Source organism: Oncorhynchus keta, chromosome 19, assembly GCF_023373465.1.
Source record: "Oncorhynchus keta strain PuntledgeMale-10-30-2019 chromosome 19, Oket_V2, whole genome shotgun sequence".
NCBI classification, from domain to species: Eukaryota; Metazoa; Chordata; class Actinopteri; order Salmoniformes; family Salmonidae; genus Oncorhynchus; species Oncorhynchus keta.
The window spans coordinates 66,494,754-66,517,098 of NC_068439.1; the positions used below are offsets into that span (position 1 = coordinate 66,494,754).

General features: G+C 43.0%; 2 protein-coding genes across 3 annotated transcripts in view; both read left to right on the forward strand.

Annotated features, from left to right (window-relative positions):
- LOC118398724 (mitogen-activated protein kinase kinase kinase 5-like) overlaps positions 1-12,766 on the forward strand; it is a 55,245-nt gene extending 42,479 nt beyond the window's left edge. Inside the window, exons 19-30 of one of the 2 annotated variants that reach the window (XR_004828677.2) lie at positions 661-818; positions 5,996-6,173; positions 6,344-6,364; positions 6,592-6,769; positions 7,158-7,326; positions 7,575-7,766; positions 8,635-8,740; positions 9,131-9,374; positions 9,694-9,806; positions 9,989-10,148; positions 10,399-10,475; positions 10,594-10,655. Coding sequence is in view for 1 of the 2 variants with exons in the window: in XM_035794365.2 (XP_035650258.1) it covers positions 661-818; positions 5,996-6,173; positions 6,344-6,364; positions 6,592-6,769; positions 7,158-7,326; positions 7,575-7,766; positions 8,635-8,740; positions 9,131-9,374; positions 9,694-9,806; positions 9,989-10,101; positions 10,399-10,475; positions 10,594-10,654 (1,610 nt within the window). In the remaining variant the exon portion in view is untranslated. Of the gene's footprint in view, positions 1-660; positions 819-5,995; positions 6,174-6,343; positions 6,365-6,591; positions 6,770-7,157; positions 7,327-7,574; positions 7,767-8,634; positions 8,741-9,130; positions 9,375-9,693; positions 9,807-9,988; positions 10,149-10,398; positions 10,476-10,593 lie in introns of both variants that reach the window. The other variant, XM_035794365.2, reaches the window with a different exon arrangement.
- Positions 12,767-12,951: 185 nt separating this feature from the next.
- LOC118398725 (low-density lipoprotein receptor-related protein 11-like) lies at positions 12,952-22,249 on the forward strand. The gene is made up of 8 exons (XM_035794366.2): positions 12,952-13,796; positions 14,060-14,217; positions 16,864-17,005; positions 19,601-19,846; positions 20,370-20,540; positions 20,667-20,726; positions 20,805-20,942; positions 21,305-22,249. The coding sequence occupies exons 1-8, from the start codon at positions 13,178-13,180 to the stop codon at positions 21,457-21,459; spliced, it is 1,689 nt and encodes a 562-aa protein (XP_035650259.1). The 5' UTR covers positions 12,952-13,177; the 3' UTR covers positions 21,460-22,249.
- The last annotated feature ends 96 nt before the right edge of the window (positions 22,250-22,345 follow it).

Consider the following 22,345-nt stretch of genomic DNA (forward strand, 5'->3'; position numbering starts at 1 on the left):
TCATTTTGTCCTGTTTAAGTTGTGCGTCAATGTGTCTCTCCCAGTTTCACCATAGCACTTAGCTTACCTTTTTAAAAGCTCTTTTGAAGCTCCACTTACAGTAGGCTATAATTAGACCTAAATAGACTCACTTCATCTAGAGTTACAATATGTAGCTCTTCTTTGTTGATTAGGCTATACTACTGAAACAGGCTAGCATTTAGCAGAATTTGACTTGCAGAGAATTAAACTTAGCCCTAGAGCTAGGGTTGCAAAATCCAGGAACTTTAAGTAAACCAGGATTTCTGGAAAACTAGGGAATTTATTGAATTTTCAGGAATTTTGCAGCCCTACCTAGAGTTCAACCTCATTAAAGTCACCTTAACCCTATACATTTTTACCTCCATTCCACCAGTATCCCTGCACATTGTAAATATGGTATTGGAACTGACCCTACATATAGTATGCTTACTTTCTTACTTATTGTGTTCCTATTTCTTCTTATCTCTCGTCTGTTTGTTTTATTATTGCATTGTCATTGATTATTGCATTAAATCTTGAACTTGAAAACCTGATTTTCTTGTATCAGCACTGATATGCACATTTTTACAAATGCAACTTGTAACTAGTAGCTGATATTTGTATAATATCCTGTCTGTTTGGTGTGTTGTTGTTTTGCAGGGACACTACAGTACATGGCCCCTGAGATCATAGATAAAGGCCCTCGAGGCTATGGCAAGCCTGCAGACATCTGGTCTCTTGGCTGCACCATCATTGAGATGGCCACTGGGAAACCACCCTTCTACGAGCTGGGCGAACCACAGGCCGCCATGTTCAAGGTCAGAGTTCAGAGGTCAATTAAAATTCAGTTCATTGACCTTAGTTCACTTTCCATTGGTGAATGGTGTTTTTGTCTGGCTGGCTTAAAATGTAGTAGTATCTCTATCAAAATGATGGCTTTGAATGATGATTTCACCCTCATTCTGTTGTTAATTGTGATGTATGGTTCTGATGACTTATTTCTCTCCGTAGTGATGTCAGATACAGAAATAGATCAAGTAAAATCACATTGTATTGTTTGCGTACACATATTTGCAGATGTTATCGCAGGTGCAGTGAAATGCTTATGTTTTTAGCTCTAACAGTGCAGTAGTACCTAGCAATACAAAACAATACACACACAAACAAACCAAAAAAAAATATATATATATATGGGGGTGGCAGCATCATGTTGTAGGGGTGCTTTGCTGCAGGAGGGACTGGTGCACTTCACAAAATAGATGACATCGTGAGAAAGAAAAGGATGTGGAAATATTGAAACAACATCTCAAGACATCAGTCAGGAAGTTAAAGCTAGGTCGCAAATGGAACTTCCAAATGGACAATGACCCCAAGCATACTTCCAAAGTTGTCACAAAATGGCTTAAGGACAACAAAGTCAAGGTATTGGAGTGGCCATCACAAAGCCCTGACCTCAATCTAAGAGAAAATGTGTGGGCAGAACTGAAAATGCGTGTGCGAGCAAGGAGGGCTACAAACCTGACTCAGTTACACCAGCTCTGTCAGGAGGAATGTGCCAAAATTGACCCAACTTATTGTGGGAAGCTTGTGGAAGGCTACCGGAAACATTTGATGCAAGTTAAACAATTTAAAGGCAACGCTACCAAATACTAATTGAGTGTATGTAAACTTCTGACCCACTGGGAATGTGATGAAAGAAATAAAAGGTGAAATAAATCATTCTCTCAACTATTATTCTGACATTTCACATTCTCAAAATAAAGTGGTGATCCTAACTGACTTAAGACAGGGAATTTTTACCAGGATTAAATGTTAGGAATTGTACAACAAAAAAAAATGAGTTGAAATGTATCGGGCTAAGGTGTATGTAAACTTCCGACTTCAACTGTATATACATACATACATAAGTATGTGGACACCTGCTCATCGGACATCTCATTCCAACATCATGGGCATTAATATGAATTTGGCCCCCCCTTTGCTGCTGTAACAGCCTCCACTTTTCTGGGAAGGCTTTCCACTAGAATTTGGAACATTGCTTCCATTCAGCCACCAACATTATTGAGGTCGGGCACTGATGTTGGGCAATTAGGCCTGGCTCACAGTCAGCATTCCAATTAATCCTAAAGGTGTTCGATGGGGTTTCTTCCACACTGATCTCGACAACCATTTCTGTATGGACCTCGCTTTGTGCACGGGGGCGTTGTCATGCTGAAACAGGAAAGGGCCTTCCCCAGACTGTTGCCACAAAGTTGGAAGCACAGAATCATCATGTCATTGTATGCTGTAGGGTTAAGATTTCCCTTCACTGGAACTAAGGTGCCTAGCCCAAACCATGAAACAGTCCCAGACCATTATTCCTCCTCCACCAAACTTTACAATTGGCACTATGCATTGGAGCAGGTAGCGATCTCCTGGCATCCACCAAATCCAGATTCAACCTTTGGGACTGCCAGATGGTGAAGCATGATTCATTGTGCTTTTCTTTCATAAACAAGAACATTCCTAAGTGACCACAAACTTTAACGGTAGTGTACATAGGGCAGCAGTCTCTAAGATGCAGGGTAAAGTACCAGGTGGTAGCTGGCTAGTAACACTGACTAAGGTTCAGGGCAGGGTACAGTATGATAAACAATGTTTTTCAGTCTCTCCATCACAGTTTTGATGTACCTGTACTGTAGATGGTTGCGGGGTGAACGGGCCGTGGCTCGGGTGACTGAGGTCATTGATGATCTTCTTTGGCCTTCCTGTGACACCAGTTGCTGTAGATGTCCTGGGGGGGAGGCAGTGTGACCCGGTGAGCATTAGGCTGTCTGCATCACCCTCTGGAGAGCCCTGCGGTTGTGGATGGTGCAATTGCCGTACCAGGCGGTGATACAGCCCGACACAATGCTCTCAAAGGTGCATCTGTAGAAGTTTGTGAGTGACTTATGGACCAAGCCAAATTTCTTCAGCCTCCTTCGATTGAAGAGGCGCTGTTGGGCTTTCTTCACAACACTGTGTGAAGGGACCATTTCAGATCGTCAGTGATGTGCATGCCGAGGAACTTGGTGGCCCTGTGGATGGGGGTGTGCTCTCTCTGCTGTCTCCTGAAGTCCACGATCAGCTCCTTCATTTTGTTGATGTTGAAGGGGAGGTTATTTTCCTGGCACCACTCTGCCAGGGATCTCACCTCCTCCCTGTAGGCTGTCTTGTTGTTATTGGTAATCAGGCCTACCACTTTTGTGTCGTCAGCTATCTTGATGATTGAGTTTGAGAATGCATGGCCACGCAGTTCTGGGTGAATAGGGAGTACACGAGGGAGCTGAGCATGCACCCCCATGTTTAGGATCAGAGTGGCGAAGGTGTTGTTGCCTTCCTTCACCACCTGTGGTTGGCCCGTCAGGAAGTCCAGGATCCAGTTGCACAGGGCGTGGTTTAGACCCAGGGCCCCAAGCTTAATGATTAGCTTGGATAGGACTATGATGTTGAAGGGTAAGCTGTAGTCGATTAACAGCATTCTTACCTAGGTATTCCTCTTGTCCAGGTGGGATAGGGCAGTGTGATGGTGATTGCGTCGTCCTTGGATCTGTTGGGGCGGTATGCAAAGTGTAGTGGGCCTAAGGTGTTGGATAAATTGGAGGTGACATGATCCTTAACTACCCTCTCAAAACACTTCATGATGACAGAAGTGAGTGCTACGGGGTGATAGTCATTTAGTTCAGTTACCTTCACTTTCTTGGGTACAGGAACAATGCTGGACATCTTGAAGCCAGTGGGGACAACAGACTGGGATAGGGAGAGATTGAATATCTCCTTAGACATTCCAGCCAGCTGGTCTGCACCAGCTCTAAGGACACGGCTTGGAATGCCATCTGGGCTGGCAGCCCTGCGAGGGTTAACACACTTAAATGTCTTACTCACATCGGCCACAGAGAACGAGAGCTCACAGCCCTTGTAAACGGCAGTGGCCCATGTCTCCAGCTCAGTGTTTTCCTCGAAGCAGGCGAAGAAGGTGTTCGCGACTTGGCTGGCTTTCCCTTTATAATCCTTGATTGTCTGGAATCCCTGCCACATATATCTTGTGTCTGAGCCATTGAATTGCGACTCCATGTACTGTCATTTTGCCTCGTTGATTGCCTTATGGAGGTCAGAGCTGGTCTGTTTGTACTCGTCCATGTTCCCGGTCACCTTGCCGTGGTTAAATGCAGTGGTTCCCAATTTCATGCTGCCATTTATCTACGGTTTTTGGTTTGGATCATTTCTAATCGTCACAGTGATAACAACATCCTTTATGCACTTCCTGATGAACTCAGTCACCTAGTCAGTGTATACGTCAATATCGGAGTGGACCCGGAACATTTCCCATTCCGTGGGATCAAAACAATCTTGAAGCATAGATTCCGATTGGTCAGACCAACATTGAACAGTCCTTACCACGGGTACTTCCTGTTTAAGGGAGGGGAGGGCCTTTTAGCCATCCCGGAAGGGAGTGTAGCAATGATCCAGAGTGTTTGATGCGCAAGTAGCACAGAAGTGTTGATCAAATCTCAGTAGCGTTTTCCTCAGATTTCCTTTATTAAAGTCCCCAGCTACAATAAATGCGGCCTCGGGATATGCGGTTTCCAGTTTGCATAAAGTCCAGTGTAGTTCATTGAGAGCCGTCGCAATGTCGGCTTAGGGGGGAATATACACAGCAGTGATCATGACAGATGGCTGTCCTTACACGCCTCCAGGCACATTCCTCCATGGTTGAATCACCAGGACAGTACTATCCCAAACATAGCATGCTGTCAGCACTGTGTTTGTAACGGAAAAAAGCTCAACTTTTTGTGGATATTAGCTATAAAAAAAACAAGTGTGATTGGATTACATATTTATCCAACTGTGAGATTAGACCTAGTACCTGGAGATAGACTGTGTAATACAGTCTATCCTTTGTGTTGTTTTAAGTCTCTGTTCCACTGATGAGCCCTCCTCAAGCTTTTTCCACTTGTATAAATCTGAAGTGGAAATTTCAAGTGTTTCCCTCATCAGCAATATTCCATAGACCGGACATATGTAGTCCATTAAACACTAGAGCTAGTGATTCAACTGGGTGGTCTGCAGAGTGTGATGGAGATCATGTTGAATTCAGGACAGAATGACAGACATGTCCATGAATTACAGTAGTAAATTGCTGTGGATTTTGCAGTGCTTTTAAACCACTATTTTGAAGCAGGTTGTATAGATCGCTAATGCAACACATGTAGCCATCTTTTAGAAGACTTTCAGCAGCTATTCTGTCTGTCTCATCCTGTGTGACTTAAAGTGCAGATTCATCATTGGTCAATGCTTTTACTATGCAATGGCTTGTTGTGCAGATGAGAACGCATTTGGCAACAATCCTCACATAAACTTTCCTGCACCACCTTGGAAGGTCTCGACTGGGAGGGGCATTACATTCCTAATCTCAAGCCTACATTCGGAAGCAATGTTTGGAATTTGTAGTGCCTATCATCAGACGAGCTTCTTGCCTGGAGTTGCTGCATTTTGTCCTTCACTGTCAACTTGACCTCCTGTACTATGATGGCATGAGCTCACCTGCATAGTGTTACTGTGCCACAGAGCTATGGGTTACAAGAGATCAGTTTACCCACTAACTAATGTCACCTCAATCAAGCCAACTCTCCTCTGACTGACTGCCATCTCTGAGGTCCCCTTCATATTGTCCTGTATGCTCTTAGCATATGGAGCATATTGTCCTGTATGCTCTTAGCTTTACTAAGACTTGGTAGGTGATTTGGCTAGGTCACTTGACTTGTTGTTTTGACTTGACTGCAGGTTAGGCCCTTAGCTCTAACATGGCTGGGTTTCATCTTGGCTGCAGGTTAGGCCCTTAGCTCTAACATGGCTGGGTTTCATCTTGGCTGCAGGTTAGGCCCTTAGCTCTAACATGGCTGGGTTTCATCTTGGCTGCAGCTGCAGGTTAGGCCCTTGGATCTAGCATTATTGTGCTGTTTTATTTTGGCTACAGGTTGGCATGTTCAAGATCCATCCTGAGATCCCAGATTCCATGTCAATGGAGGCCAAGGCCTTTATCCTACGCTGCTTTGAACCCGACCCCGACCAGAGGGCCACCGCCCTGCACCTGCTCACTGATGAGTTCCTCACCGTCACCAGCCGCAAGAAGAGGGGCAAGAGTGGCTTTACAGGTAGCTAGGACAATGCGTCACCGGTTAATCAATGAAGTAGTTTGTAGAATATAGATATATCTGAGTAGAAAGACAATTGCTATTAGATACTTTATGTTGTAGATACTTTTTGTTGTTGTTTCTGCACAATTCATATCATGGAATAAAAACATCTCTGTTTTTCTCCTAAGCTCTGACACCAGGAGGTTCAGGTGAGTTAATTTGAGCGCCTTTCTGAGCTGCTTCCTCTTTAGAGCACACTGAGTCTGCGCCTAACGACATTAGGCTAAACCAATTGTCATGTTGACTACACTACTCTGAGATTATTCATTCACAGAAGTAGTACTGTACTGTAAAAGAACCAAAAAGCTCTGGTTTTCTTTGTGTAACAGTGGTGTAACTGTGCCCACCTGCCTATACCTGTCTCTGTGCCCTCCAGAGTACCTGCGCAGCATCTCTCTGCCAGTGCCTGTGGTGGTGGAGGACACCAGCAGCAGCAGTGAGTACGGCTCCGTTTCCCCTGAGAACGACCTCAACACCAACCCCTTCAGCTTCAAGCCCAGCACCAAGTGTTACAGTGATCGGGACGTCAAAGCTACCCGCTCCCTGTTCCTCAGGTAACACAACATACAGTCAGCACCATATGTATTTGTGAAGCTAGCATTTTCACTCCAGAATTTTGTGTTTGAGATCAGAAAAACACACTAACACTGCACCTCTGCCATCTCAATTCATCTGACAAAAAGCAATGCCAAAAAAAATCAATCTGGAGGAAAGAGATAAACGCTGACTCTCTGTACATTATCTGGAAATAATGGACAATGTAGGTATCTTGTACATCTACGGAGTACATTAGTTCCAGATAATGTACAGAGTCATTTATCCCATTTATAACACGATGCCAAAGAATGTCATGTAATATTTGGAACTTTGTTGTTCTCCTGTATAAATATATATATTTTTAAAACCTGAGGTCTCTTTAATCTAACCTGTGTTCCCCACCAGTATCCCAGTGGAGAACTTTGAGGACCACAGTGCTCCTCCATCTCCTGATGAGAAGGACTCTGGCTTCTTCATGCTGAGGAAGGACAGCGAGAGGAGGGCCACTCTGCACTGCATCCTCACTGAGGACAGAGACAAGGTGGTGTCCAACCTTGTGGAGGCTCTCAAACAGGTCAGTAAGCATCTAGTCTAGTAGTGGACAGTGTGAGGGGTAGCCTGGGCCCAGTTCAGTTTTTTTCCCTGGTATGTCACGCGGCATGACAATGACCATAGTAGTTGGCAAGACAGCACATACAGATCTGGGACCAGGCTAGATGAGGGGCTTTCTCAGGGTAAAACAAAACCCTTATCATATGTACTCCTTTCTTCACCCTCCTCTCATCACCCCTCTCTCCATCCGTCTCTCCCCTGTCTGTGCAGGGTTCTGAGACATCGGACACTAAGTTGAGACATCAGCATATCTCCACCCTGGTGGTCAGTCTGGGGGACTTTGTGCGCATGGCGGACAGGAAGATCATAGCCAACACCCTCTCCCAGCTCAAACTGGAGCTAGACTTTGACAGCACGGCCATTAGCCAACTACAAGTGGTGCTATTTGGGTTCCAGGATGCAGTAAGTGCCCTTTCTTCACCTATTAGTAGGTCTCTCTATAAGCATTACATGGCCTATGATAATTAAAATATCCCATTGTCTATTTGTCCACTGTGAATGGCTTGGAATTGAAATTGTCCTTGTATAGACCAAAGGCTCTGGAGACATTGAAGTATGATTCAAGGGGGTTTCGTAAACTGTTCACAGCTGAATTATGTCACCATGCTGCCATTGTTTAAACAAACAGTTCAGACAATTGACTGTGAAACACTTTTGACCTTTAAGAAAGGGTAATAGAAGGGAAATGTGTCAGCTTAAAGCACATCATTTAAAGAGGCTGATTCTGTCCTCTGCCTCACAAATACAATTATGCAAATGAAATGACACTAGCCTGTAGCTGCCTGTGGGAGGCAGAGGTTGAAGCTGCCTCAGTCAATACTGAGCTCTGATTCCCCCTAGTGGATACATATGAAACCAGCTCTGGTCTATAGGGTACATTGTCTGCGAAAGATTACTATCAATTCACGATACAAACTTGTTTTTCACACTTGGATTTTCCAGAATGCATGGCTTTTTATAAATGGCTGTCTCTCTTTTTTTCTGGGAAATGCTGTTTCCGTAGACTCATTATATAGGGGGATATCTCAGATATCTGCAACCACCACACGCAATGTAAACAGACACCCGCTGGAGTCAAGCCTGTTTTCCTTTCCACGAATGTGTGGATACTGGTAGATGTGGATGCATACCCGTAGTACATGTGGATACCCGTAGTACATGTGTAGCTGTTTATTAATGGATGAATTGTCTGTCTGTCTGTCTCTGTCTCTGTCTCTGTGTCTGTGTCTGTCTGTCTGTCTTTGTGATTGATTGACCAATGCGTCGCCAGGTAAACAAAGTACTACGAAACCACAACATCAAGCCCCACTGGATGTTCGCCCTGGACAATATCATCCGTAAAGCGGTACAGACTGCCATCACCATCCTGGTGCCAGGTAATAGCTGTGCCTCCAGCCACAGAGTTTTAAATGACATTTTAACCAGGACACTGGTTGCCAGCTAAACATAAGAGTATGACTTTGAACAGTGCCCCAATCTAATCATAACATATATGTGTAACCTTGAATACAGAAATGCACTAGATACTATGTAAATGGGGCATTTAACAAGAATATGTGTCTACCAGTCAGATGTCATTATAACAATTGCATTTAAAGATTATTTTAATCATAGAGGGATCTTTATTGAGGCTTGTGATGTTGCTGTCTTAATCTTTCATGTTACCTCTTTCAAGGTGCAGTTTAGCTGTTGGATATTGACTAGTTTTCATGATATTGCTAGTATTGCTGTAAAGGTGTAAAGATATAACACGTGTCCTTGCCCAGAGCTAAGGCCCCACTTCAGCCTGGCCTCGGAGGATGACCCGGCCGACCAGGATAACATTGACGATGACGTGGAGCCTGAGGATAACTCCGCCCATCAGTGCAGAGCCCCTCCCAACACTGCCCATGACAACACGGTTGCCACCTCCGGCGTGAGCACGCTCAGTTCCACCGTCTCAAACAGATCCCATAATGCCCAGTGCTCCGTCACCATGGAACTAGGCAGGATGAAGCTGGAAACCAACAGGTGGGTCATCGTGCTGTCACAACAATGATAATGACTGTCAGACACAAAACCAGAAATTTATTCAAACAAGTCATGAACAATCTTTGCTACTAACTCCACATCTGTGACCAATCAGTAGTAGATATTGCCTGTAGCTTCACATTATTTCCTCACCAATGTAAATTATGTCATGTAGAAGGGCCCCAACACAGGGGCCTAAACACAAATATGTTTATTTTCATCATGGCGCCTGCAGTAGCCGTGTTTAGTAGTACTGTGTTTCCTCATTGAATGACCCTGTCTCCCCCTCCCCTCCTCTCTCCCTGCTGTGTCGCCCCAGGCTGATGGAGCAGTTGCTGGCGAGGGAGAGAGAGTACCAGGCTGTTCTCCAGCATGTCCTGGATGAGAGGGAACAGGAGATCAAACTACTGAGGATCCGCTCAGAACCCATTGGTGAGCACATCCCAACATACACTAGTACACACCTTTATCTGAGAGCACAAGAGCATTAAAAAATATGCTTTTTAAATGCCTAATGGAATTATTTATACAACACAAACATCAGGAAACAGACAATTCATATGATTTGATATGTCTACTATGATTAGTTATAGTTGTACTTATGTGTGTGACAGATATGCCTACATCATCTGTGAGCCAGAAGAGCCGGTCCACTGTGAGCCATGGTGACCCAGAGCTGATCAAGTGGCTGAGACTCCATGGGGCTGACGATGACTCCATGGACAGGGTAGGTCCTGAGGAAGCCCCGCCCCCGGCCACGTCTGTTTTAAATGGGTACATTATGTGAACAAACTCACGTCCATGTAATCCTATACTAAAGTAAACAGTGTGCATTGTTGTAAAGCTGTTCAAACTAATGGCCTGGGTGTACCTGGAGGCTATTCATTAATTGTTAGTTCGCTTTATGCATACTGTATGTGTAAAACCTTTATAACAGATACACAGTTGAGCACCATCTATTGGCCGAGCTTAATCTCTTTAAGGTACAAATGATTTTACCCATGATCCATCTTCCATTTTGTAGATTTTGACCGAGGATTACACTTTAGATGACCTTCTCCAGTATGTGATGAGAGACGACTTGAAGAGTTTGGGATTAAGGTATACAACATACAGTATTCTCTCCTACACTGTCAAATATCCAGCCGTGTCAAATACCTGATTGAAACACTGTAATATCTCAAGTCCGTCTTCATCTTTCTCTTGTTTTCCTCTTCAGAGGTGGGATGCTGTGTAAGTTATGGAAGGCCATTACAGACTACAGACAGAAGCCAGTGTGAGGAGTCCTCGTGTGGAGTTAGCTACCTCCACAGTACAGGATCTTCACCACAAGCACAACAACAACAACTCAAAGTATTCTCCTCAACACTCACCACTGCACTTTAATCTCAGTATTTATCAGACCAAGACTCAGTCCTGATGGGGGACAGTTCCAGTGTAGTCTATCATGTATTGAGTATTGACACATGAGTTGTTTTTTGGAAATTCCTATTTTCAAATGGAGTTAAGTGCCACTGGTTTTATAATGTTCAACAGTTATGACACCTGCGCCAAGATTTACAGGGCAAATCATGAAACATATCTGAGAATTTAACCTTTAAATGTTATTTGGTTGTGGAATTTTCTCCTTACTATCATGTGTTTACTAGCATGAGATTGACCATTTTCTAAAACAAGCCTGAGAGACAAAATATAACGTTAACTGATGTGTTTGAGCTTCTGTACATTATCTTGATAAACAGCATTGTTATTGCTAGTGGCTTCTTATCACTATTTTATTTAAATGTGTTTTATGGATGTTCCCTGCTCTCATTGTCATCACTGCATGCCTGGCCTTTTGTACTTGTTTAACTGGCGTTGAAGGATTTTAAACATCATAGCTCTTGACTTTTGTTCAAGTCATTTTTTTACGTAATTTACAATGTTAGGTATATTTTGTTATTTTTTGGGGGTAAATTATGCAAATATATAGCACATTTTATTAACAGTAAATTACTATTTTCAGTGACACAATTTACAAATGGCTAGATGTATAAAATATGTAATGCAAATTTGTGTTTGAGGGTTCACAGCAAAACTGGAGCTGTTATAAGCCTTCTCACTTAAACCCTTATATCCGCCACCCCGTTTGACCTGGAGACTTTAAACTTTGTAAGTAGCTGTCTTTCTTCATGCTGAACAAATTTGCCTCAAGGACCCATAAGGTGCGTCAGGATAGATTTTTTTCCAAACTTGAAACTTATTCACATGAACCATAGGACCGTATTTTTGTTGAAATGTGTCCGTTTTGTTTCATATTCATGATAGATTGATGACATTATTTGTGCAAAAACATATTATTGTGTAAACAAAACCGTGTCTTGAAAACTTAACTGTGAAATAAAGGGTAAACTGAAATAATGCTTAGGGACTATTATGGCCCTTACATTTCAACAACTGAACACAAATAATGTGTCCTGGTTATAAAATTTTAACAGGTCTAGTAGTCTAATAATATTAAATAGATATTCAGTTCTTCTTTAATCCTGCAGATATATCTCTATCATAGGGAGATGTATAAAACCAAAACTGACTGAATGTGAAACATCATTAATGCTAAGGGATTGGTCAAAAGATGGCTGAGTTATTGATAAATCAGGAAATCAGATTTTACGTGTCCATTTAAACAACTGCAGATCCACTCCACAGTGGCCTATCAACGTGAAACTTGTCATCACTATCATGGACATCCCTAACATGAACCACACTGACTTTAGTATTGATCTTTCAATAAACAAGGAAACTATTAACAACTCATTCTTTGCATATGTAATGCTAATGCTCAAAATCATCTTCCCCTTATGAACCATATGTCAGATTAACTCCAGATGTTGTATTTAGACTCATGGTTGCACATAAAGGATAGATAGTTCCTACATGACAGAGTGCTTGCTTTGTTACCCAACCGATCGTGTCCTTTTTGTCATCCTGTGAACCCTATCCAATTGCTGCTTGCAGCCATATTTGATAGATTTGATTGATACTGGCAATGGAACAAAATTGTCAGAGGACCCAATTAATATTTTACTCTGTAAAATGTATGGAGTTTTATTTAGCCTGCTTTCATTTGTAGCCTATATCTTATCTTTAAAAATGCAAATGCTTTAAATCAAATGTATATGTTTGAATGAAAATCAGAACTGAAAACCCATTTTCATATTGTTATACCACCAACCTGTTCCTTTTTTATTTAAAATATTTCTGTCAGAAATACACGTTTTGTTCAAAGGTTTCCGTTTTGTTTCATATTCATGATAGATGTATTACTTTATTTGTGCAATAACATATTGTTGTGTAACACAAAAATGTGTCTTAATGTAAATGTGAAATAAAGTGTCAGCTGAAATAATGAACCGAAAACAAATAATGTGCTATGATTTCAAAATATTCACAGGTCTAATAGCCAAATAATAGTGAGTAAATATAATTTTTATTACTCTTGCAGACATATCTCTGTCATAGGAAGTTGCATAAAAGCAAAACTGACAGGTGTGCAGAGACTGAACACTGTGACGTCAATTATTTATTTTGGCCTCCAATCGCTGTGGATGTCCTGCGCTACAGATGTTGTGCGCTCCCTGCGCAGTGTTATCATGATACGGACAAACGGCCTTTAGCACCGCATGTTTTTTAAAGAAGCAAAGGTGCTCACCTGTGATTCGAGATGATTGGATATGAAACAATATGATGCTTTTTCTTTTGCGTTATATGTTTTTTGTGTTGAAATAAGGGCCTCTCATCCGTCGTGAAAATAGCTCTGAGGGATGCCATTTAACTGCGTAAACATAATGGCTTTGGCTGAGCATCATCGACTCATTACGTGTGTGCTGCTGTTCTGTATAGTGACTAGCATTCAAACCCGGTTCTCTCAAACATTAGACTTGAAATCTAAAATATCGGGGGTGGAAGAGCTCTTAGAGGAATTCCGCAAGCAGCTCCAACAGGACCCGACGTATACCAGGGAGGAGGAAGAGGTAGTTGACGTCTGTCTGGCTGATTTCAACGCCGTAGAGGAGCACATCATCCGAGCAACTGCCTCCATTGAGCAGGGAGCCACCTTCCTCTCGGCTCCTGACCGGGTGTACAGTTGGAAAGACTGTCTCCATGCCTGCTGTGCAGACCCTCACTGCACGGTGGCGGTGGTCCAGGGGGACATGAGGCAATCGGACGAAAGCCTCAGCTGCTATTTGTTCAGCTGCACCTATAGAAATAAAAACGTTTGTTCATTCGCAGCACAGGCAGGGTTTAGCACCTACAGTCGGGCTCACAATACAACAGGACACCTCATCTCCTCCAGTGGCAATGGAGATGTGAACAAATTGGTCAATTTGATTAGGAGACCTGAGGAAAACCCTAGAGTTGATGATGGCACTCAAATGCCAGGTGAGGTGCTGTTAATTATATTGAATATAAATCACAGGTTTTCAATAAGATACAATATAAATGCATGTGTATTGCTTATGACAAAACATTCATAATACATAACTGGTTTCTGGTAATTCTGTTCTCACAACCACTAGCAATTATCAGACTGGTGTTTGGCTTGGGTTAATAATTTGCTATTGCCCCCTGCTTCTAAAATGAGATTTAATCTGAGTGAGTCCAGGTATGTTTGACAAGGTTGGTTCTGACTGGGCTGTTTTCAGACATGGACGAGCCGCCCCGCAGTAATGCCGGCCAGGATGTAGTTATCCAGCTGCCCACTGACTGTGCAGTACTGGATGGCCGGGACAGTGTGGCCGACCATGGGGTCACCCGTTACGAATGGGCCCTGGTGAAGGGTGAACCGGCCATCAACATGAAGGTAAACACTAACACTGAAGAGTGCACTGAAAACAATGAAGCAGGTGTCATTGGTTAAAAATGTAATTTAGAGGCTATCCAGCAGCCGGAGCGTGGCCCGGGTCTGCCCGAAAAAATTGCCGGCAAGTGAGCTGGCAACTGGAGGGTTGCTGGTTTCAAATCCTAGATGCCATTGCCTGCCGGTGTGCCCTTGAGCAAGGCACTTCACCCCCAACAACAACAGCTCCACAGGCGACCAGTTGCTGGTAACCTCCTCTCCAACCGGTATGCCGGTATGTATGTGTGTCCTGTCTGAAGATGGATGACGAGGAGGAGACCTGTCTGACGATTGTGGCACGTTTTGTGAGCATGGAGATGCCAGACTAGTAAATTGGGCTAACAAACAGAAGTTAGGTTTTGTAGAAATGCCATCAGTGCATGTTCTGCAAACAATACAGTGGATGAATGCGCGGCATGAGCGTGGTGAGCAGATAGACGTGGTTATGGACAGCGAGGAAGAAGGAGAAGAGCTGAGTGGAGGGAAGATGTGTGTTGAGGAAGAATGGTGCCAAGTACAACAAACCGTACTCTGCTGTCTCTGTAATTGAACCTGACGAAATGAGGATGAATATCTGTGGTGGCAGGTGTGAAGAACTCTGAGTCTGGGACTCGTCTGAATGGTCATGCAAAGGATGATTTTTATTTTTATTTTTTTATTTTACCTTTATTTAACCAGGCAAGTCAGTTAAGAACACATTCTTATTTTCAATGACGGCCTGGGAACAGTGGGTTAACTGCCTGTTCAGGGGCAGAACGACAGATTTGTACCTTGTCAGCTCGGGGGTTTGAACTCGCAACCTTCCGGTTACTAGTCCAACACTCTAACCACTAGGCTACGCTGGCCCAGTAGGAGCGAGATTTTGTGGGAAAGTTGATCCCTTACCTTTTGGCTGACCCATAAGTCTTAGGCTGGGTAGAAAACAAATTGGCTACTGTTAAATCGGTGAAGGTAGCTTGAAGTAGACTTGTGATGATTTAAAGTCTTTCTTCAGCCTAGAGAGAGCGGGCGCTTCGTGTCACACGCCTCGTGACAAGACCTGTGACTTGCTTTGCTCTCCAGAGCAGGGGGCGCCTTTGAATGGAGTGGTTACTGGGGTGGCGTTAAGTGTTGAGGTGGAGTTACTGAAATGGAATATTCCCTGTGTGTGATGCCCGCTGTTTGGTGCGACGCAGACCCGGTGGCGAGCGTGGTGGAACTGAGAAGACACTGTCTGTCCTTTTGGGTTTTGAAGCAGAGCCTTTACCTGAGAAAGCCATGTTAGTATATGTCAGTTATCCATTGATAGCATTTATGCCAAACCCACTAATGTATTTCAGACGCCAAGCTTATGGTCATGTTGCAGTGGTGTGTAGGAGGGAGATTCCGAGATGTGAGCAGTATGCAATGGGAGGGTATGGGACAAAGTAATATGTAGTATTGGTGGATAAAACAGTGTGTGCCAATGTTGCTGGGGATCAGAAATGCCTGGTGTGAGAGAGACAATTTGAGGTTGCCAGTGTCAGAGTAGAACAGAAGGTGTCGCATACTGAGGCAGTGAAGAGAGTAGAGGATGATGGGAAAAGAGTGAGTAGTAGGCCTAAGCTGATACAGAGTGGTATGGCTTCTTAGCATTCATTGCCATGGTTATCAACTGTACTTCAGAAATGGAACGTAAATCACAGAGAATAGATGATGTGGTGGCAGCTGCAAAGACTTGGGTGTACAAGTATTACTGCAGAAGTTACAAGGTGTGTTGAATGAAAGTAGTGGAATGGGTAGTTTTTTTTGTTTAAATTTTTTTTTAACTAAATAGTGATATATAGGTGTAAGGGGTTTGTTGGTGCAATTTTTCCCCTTTTCATTTTTGTATCACAAAATGTAATGAGATCGACCACACACTCCCGCTCAGTAGATGGCGACATGCACAAACAAATGTGCCAAAGCCATGATACCAAAGAAGACGTGTACTTCTGAGGGCTTGGGATAAAGCAGAAGTCACATTTCGTTTGGACCTTGTGTACAATTACCCAATAAAGTGATCTTCATCTTCATCTTAAAAGATGGGAAAACATAGTTTCGAGGAAAAACTTTCTCCTCAGAGTTGTAATCTTGAACGTCATAATGTTGCACTGTAGGTAGCTCTGACATGGTAGGTCTGAGAATCACGGCTGTCTCTTTGTTATAAAGTGAGCCATACACTTGAGGTATAGAGTATGGATGCTGTGTTTGCAATAGAAAACCGAGGTGTAGGCTAGGCTATAAAACAGGTCTAATTTAGAACACACACAGTTAGCAACTAACCTGATGTGTTTAGTTAGTCATGGGTAGTTAGTAGTTAGTCAACATGGATGTTTGCATGGTGCAGCCAGAGATCCATAATACACTGCTGCATATATGCAGATAAGAGGTTATTATTTCCCAACCTGACCCAGGGACAATAGCCCTATTGTGGGCTGAGAAGTGATGTGAGTTTTTAGTTATTGTGGAAAACTCGTCAGGAACATGACTCTCTTAACAAACTTGGCTCCGATAAATGCGTTGTGTCGTTATGACATGGGTCCATGAAACCAGCCCAATGTTTACAGTAGACTGCTTTCTGTCTAACATTTGATCCCTTTACCTCTGTAGGTGACCCAGCCAGGGTTACTGAAAATCAGTGGTCTACAGGAGGGTTCCTTTACCTTCCAGATGACTGTCACAGACACCGCGGGACAGAAGAGCTCAGACAATGTCACTGTGACAGTGCTGGCTCCAGAACACCAAGCTGAAGGTGACAAACACTTCAATCTCCTCTCTCACTGAAAGATATCACCAGCCAGATGTGCCTCCTCATGTTCCTCTATCATTCATTCGTGGATCTCGCCTCATTTCTGGCTAACATCAATAGCAATGTTTTGTTGTTGTGGTAAAATTGATTTGTGCTTTTCTGTGATCCTGTTGCCTGTAATGAGTACGAATGCATTACAGACAATGAACTTTGCACTGCAATTAAATCCTTGCCTCCATGGATTGAATCCATTGGATAATGAAAGCGAGCCTGCTATTTAGTGCTCAAACGAATTGAGCAGTGCTCCCCTAGTCAAATGTCTGGCTGCCTGATAGGGTCATACCCATATGAGCAGGCAGGGAATCATTGTAATCTATTCACTGCATTGAGGGGCCACGGATGAGATATGCACATATGGATGAGATAAGAAACTCAGTCTGGCGTTCAACTTACTCTTGAAAGTTGTAATAGTAGACAGCACAAGGTGCAATTTCGAAATAGAGACCTGTTTAAACTTGTTAGAAATGTCCATATCAACTAGCCCATGTCAGCTAACATTTTTCAGCTAGGTATTTTAGCCCATTTTGTTGTAATGTTTGAGTCAACGAAATATCACATGAACACACACAAGACATGACACAATGTGTAGGAATTGCAGGAAATGAGCTTTAAAACTTGTCTGGAGCTGTAGATCACTGTCACAAGGCCTATATATGAACCATGAATATCCTCAAAGACAGATGTTACAGGAACGTAATGGGTACAATGTACTATTATTATCCATTTTTTTCTGTCTTATCCCAAATTCCAACAAACATAAGATGGGTGACCTATTGAATACACAGAACAGCACTTTAACAAAGCAACCATAGGAAGGCTTTCAAGTATACCTGAGGACTGTCATACCATGACGGGAAGCAGAATTGTCCAGAACGCTCTGACGAGGATTTCTGCCAGAGCTGTGAGTCACTCAGTCTGTCTTCCTCACACGGATAGCCACAGGGAGGCAGGAGCTCCTGGAAATGGTTCACTTCACTGTAAAAATAAAGGTTAACCCTGGGAATTGGCCTACATGGATAGGGCTAAATTGAAAAGTTTCTGAAATAATAAATCTGAAAAGCATATGCATAACCATGGTAGCAATAGAAAGGGAATAGTTTGGAGATAATGGGGAAGTTATTAGACCAAAGGTGAGGACACAACAGTTCACATGACGCAAGTGTGCATTTTACATTTACTGTACTTTTTTCCACATTTGATGATAATGAAATCTTCTGGATACATTCAGTAAGATGATAAGACAGTTCCTGTAAAATGTGGGATAGGTGCAATATAAAACCAAAAAATGACAAGGGTTTGAGTGAGAGGACAAACTGGTGTCTCTATGTGGCCTCTCCACAGTGTGCACAGTTCCTAAGTCATTTCAATGCATTTTATGACTCAAAGAAGAATTTTCAACTATAATGTACTTTGTTTGAGCTCTCCTAGCTGTGCCGTTGAGGAACGAGAGCAAGCACACTTGTAGTTGCTTCGTTTGGAGCACAACCCTGCATCCTCCACCATCACATGATTGTTTACGCAATTCCCCAAAACTTTCCATTATAAATTGCAATTTGGGTCAGGTGGGCATGATTTTAAAGCTTGTTCTATTGTCAACATGACTAGCTAAGTTATACAATACAATCTTACAGTGTTAGGCTTTCACAGGGCAATTCAGAGAAACAGATCATCATTTTGGTGCACATAGAACGGAGTCATGCGTGCATTCAGGTGCGTGCATTCAGGTGAGTGCATTTAGGTGCGTGTTCCATGGCAAATCTTCTTCACAATAAACAAACAGGCTCATTCTGTTCAGAACAACCCAGTATGACGACATGTCATCTTGTAACTGTACATCAATCATCGTGATCATAAACGTTGACACTGTATATGACATGACTTTTATGATTTGGAGATGTGAAGTACACATTTGGAATCAAGGGTGGTCGGTCTGGCTTGTATGACATCAAAGCAGTATTTATTATAATCCTCAACATCTCATCTTTCAAAATACATGGAGTCATCTTAATTTACAGCATTTCCCTCAGACCAAAACAAAGTTGCCCTACTACCGGGAGGGATGTGGATAACTTGTCGCGAGAGGTGTTCAAGTTCAGAACATCTGTCACTCTAAACCCACACAGCAGCTGTCAGTCAAAACCCATGTTCCCGTACAGCCACTGCGTTCCAATTTAAGGTCTTATTAGTGCCTAAATCTGCCATTTTCAACCCGTATATATATGGATACCAGTGTAAAGGGCTACATAAATGAAACGTTGATCATATTGTAATATAATAATACAAATAATAATAAAATAGAGGGCTGTAGGTTTCCTGTGTGGACTTGCGTGTACTAGGTTGGATTGTAGTTTTCAACTGGATCGTACTAAGATGGAGTGTAGTTTGAGACTTGAGTTTACTAGGATGGATTTGTATGGATGCTGTACAGTCTGGAATATCAGAGCAAAGAGGGCTGCAATAAATTAATGATGAGCAGGTGAATGTGTGTTAATACTGTGTCTGATAGCCCAAGATGACCCTACCCTGTCCTCTCTACAGTTGATGGGAACAGGAAGTCAATGACCCACCCTGCAGGTCTACCCAGCCCACACAAGCCTGTGGCCCAGCCAGAGGAGACTGAGGACCACTCCATGGCCCAGGGTGGACCCAGGAAGACCATGGAGGAGGCCAGACCAACTCCACCACAAGCCCCACAGACTCCACAGTCTGGTGACTGGAGCAAGGCAGTGCCCCAAGTCCTACCACTGCCAAGTCACAGTGAACAGGAGAGCCTCGTCCGTCAAGGTGCTGTCATTGTGTAGCTATTATCTAGCTAGCTATTGTGTAGTTACTACCTAGCTAGCTATAACCCAGTAGGAAATTCCATGCACATCAAAACACCATATAAACAGATTTAAACACAAGCCTGTAATGGTTAACATGAACTACAGCTGTGAAGGAATTAAATCCATTTGGCATGTCTGCACATCATTCTGGTTGGCCAGAGTGTTGTCTGTGCTAGCGGAGAGAGGAAGGCCATTGTGTGATAGTAAGTGCAGAGAGAGGCAGATTCTCCCCTGCAGGCAGCCATTGAGCCTCCCCCACCACCAAACACACAAAGCTGATCTGGAAACTTTGGGGCAAAGCAGAATGCAGGCCACAGGGGCACTGTGAGACATGAAGGGCTGGGACAGGAGTGAGCCTAACAGGGGTCCTTCATTCCCATGTACCCCCTGAGCGGTGGAGCAAAGCACTCCTCTGTCCTCTGATCCCTGGGTTAGGCTAGCCTTCCACCAGACCAAATCTCTCCCTCTCTCTGTCCCAACAGGGCCCTGTGCAGCGCCCCCTGCTGTGGGGCCATGTAAAGGCATCTTCCCACGCTGGTTCTATGACCCTGTGGCTGAAGAGTGCAAGCATTTCATCTACAGAGGCTGCAGGGGCAACCACAACAACTTCCTGCAGGTGGCAGACTGCGTCAATGAATGTATAAAAAGAACAGGTACAGAGAGTACATTTTTGAAGAATTATCTGGATTCTGATGTGCATCATCATTACATATTGTATGAGGTGTATAAAATATAGGAATAGAATTATGCAAATGAATAATGGAAACAAAATTATTCAGGTCCCGCTAACAAGCAAATGACATTGGCATCTCCCCCCACCACCAAACACACAGAGACAGGTACATTTAATTATCTTGTGATAATTACTCCTGAACATGATCATTCATGACCTTAATACAATCTCTCACCTGTTTCAGTCTTCCCCAGTACATTTCCTGCGGAGGCCCCTATAGTGACCATGAAGATGCCAGAGATCAAACCACTACCAGAGCGTGACATGTTCCCAATATCCAAACCACATTCAGTAATGGGAGGACACCCAGGGCCTGAGTCAGGTCTGTTGATCTTTATTACAAAGGCTGTTTTGAATTCAAATAACATTTTACCTACACACTGAAGAAGGCTGTAAAACCGAAACGTCTGTATGCTATCCCTGATGCAGTGAAAATAATTAAAACATTGAATAACGAAGGAACCTTTATGCAACATCTTCTTGAGTCCGAACCCATTACATCCCTTTGTTTGTCTGATTTGGTGGGTTTTACGCACCAGCCAAGCTTCTGGGAGAGCTCCATGATCTGTTCTTCATCCTTATCAACTCATTATAACTCTGTAATATTATGTTATACATGCAGAAATACAGATCATATATGACAGTGTCTGTGACTTGCCTTTCTCTCTCTCTTCTCCCATGCAGGTGCTATACTGCCATTGGCTCTAGGCCTGATTATCACGGCTTTGCTGCTGCTCATGATTGGCTGTCGCCTGCGGTTGGTCCGCCACAAGCTGAAGAAGGCCCGACCCCTCACCACTGAGGAGTCTGATTACCTCATCAACGGCATGTACCTGTAGCAGCATAGACAGGGATGAATGCTCCACAGAACTAGAATGAGGTTCCAAGTCCCTTCAATTCATTCTATTTATATGGGAAACCCCAACTGTCAGTCAGGTGGAGTCTTCATGATTATCGAACAAACTTTCTACATCACGACTGTGTACGACTTCTTCAGGTGCACTCGATTTAGATAACTCCACGTGCGAGGTAGGCGGCGATCACTCTTTGGAATGGTCCCAAAAGTGCAAACTCTACCCACACAGCACTCCAGGTGAGCTAAATCAAACACAGCTTTTAACAGGAAATACATGTTTTTGCCACTTTTGTACACTCACTTAGTGTACAAACTGATGCTTGTCTGCACTTAGGTTTGGAAAGAGATGCTTTCCTTTTTCTTTCACCCTTAAAGATGTTATTTTAATATTACAACAAAATGTCAAAGTCATGGATGTATATTTTCATGGAGATATATGGTACTTTATCCATTATGTAATACTCTTGCCACTTTTGTGCTATGATGCTGTATATCTATTAGGCTTGGCGTAGAATGTAACTTTTTACCAGACTACTTTGAAATATGGGGATAGAGAGATATGTAATTTATTGTCAATTCCAATCATTACTGAAAATTCTTATTTTGTTATAAAACCAAGTAATTCCAGAAAAGCCCATATCAAGCATTCTAGGATGTCTGATATGGTATGTTGCTTTTCTTTATCATCTATGTAGTTTCAATGTTGATGTGTAGATGTATCTCAAAAGTCTGTACGCAGTTTGTGTGAGACAGTAAAGTTAACTCTTGATCAATATGTCTTTTGTGATTCTGTGCCAAAGGCTTGGGAGTATTTTAAATTGGTAAGAGTTGCAATCTGAATATACATTGTGGATTCTTCCATCTCTGTT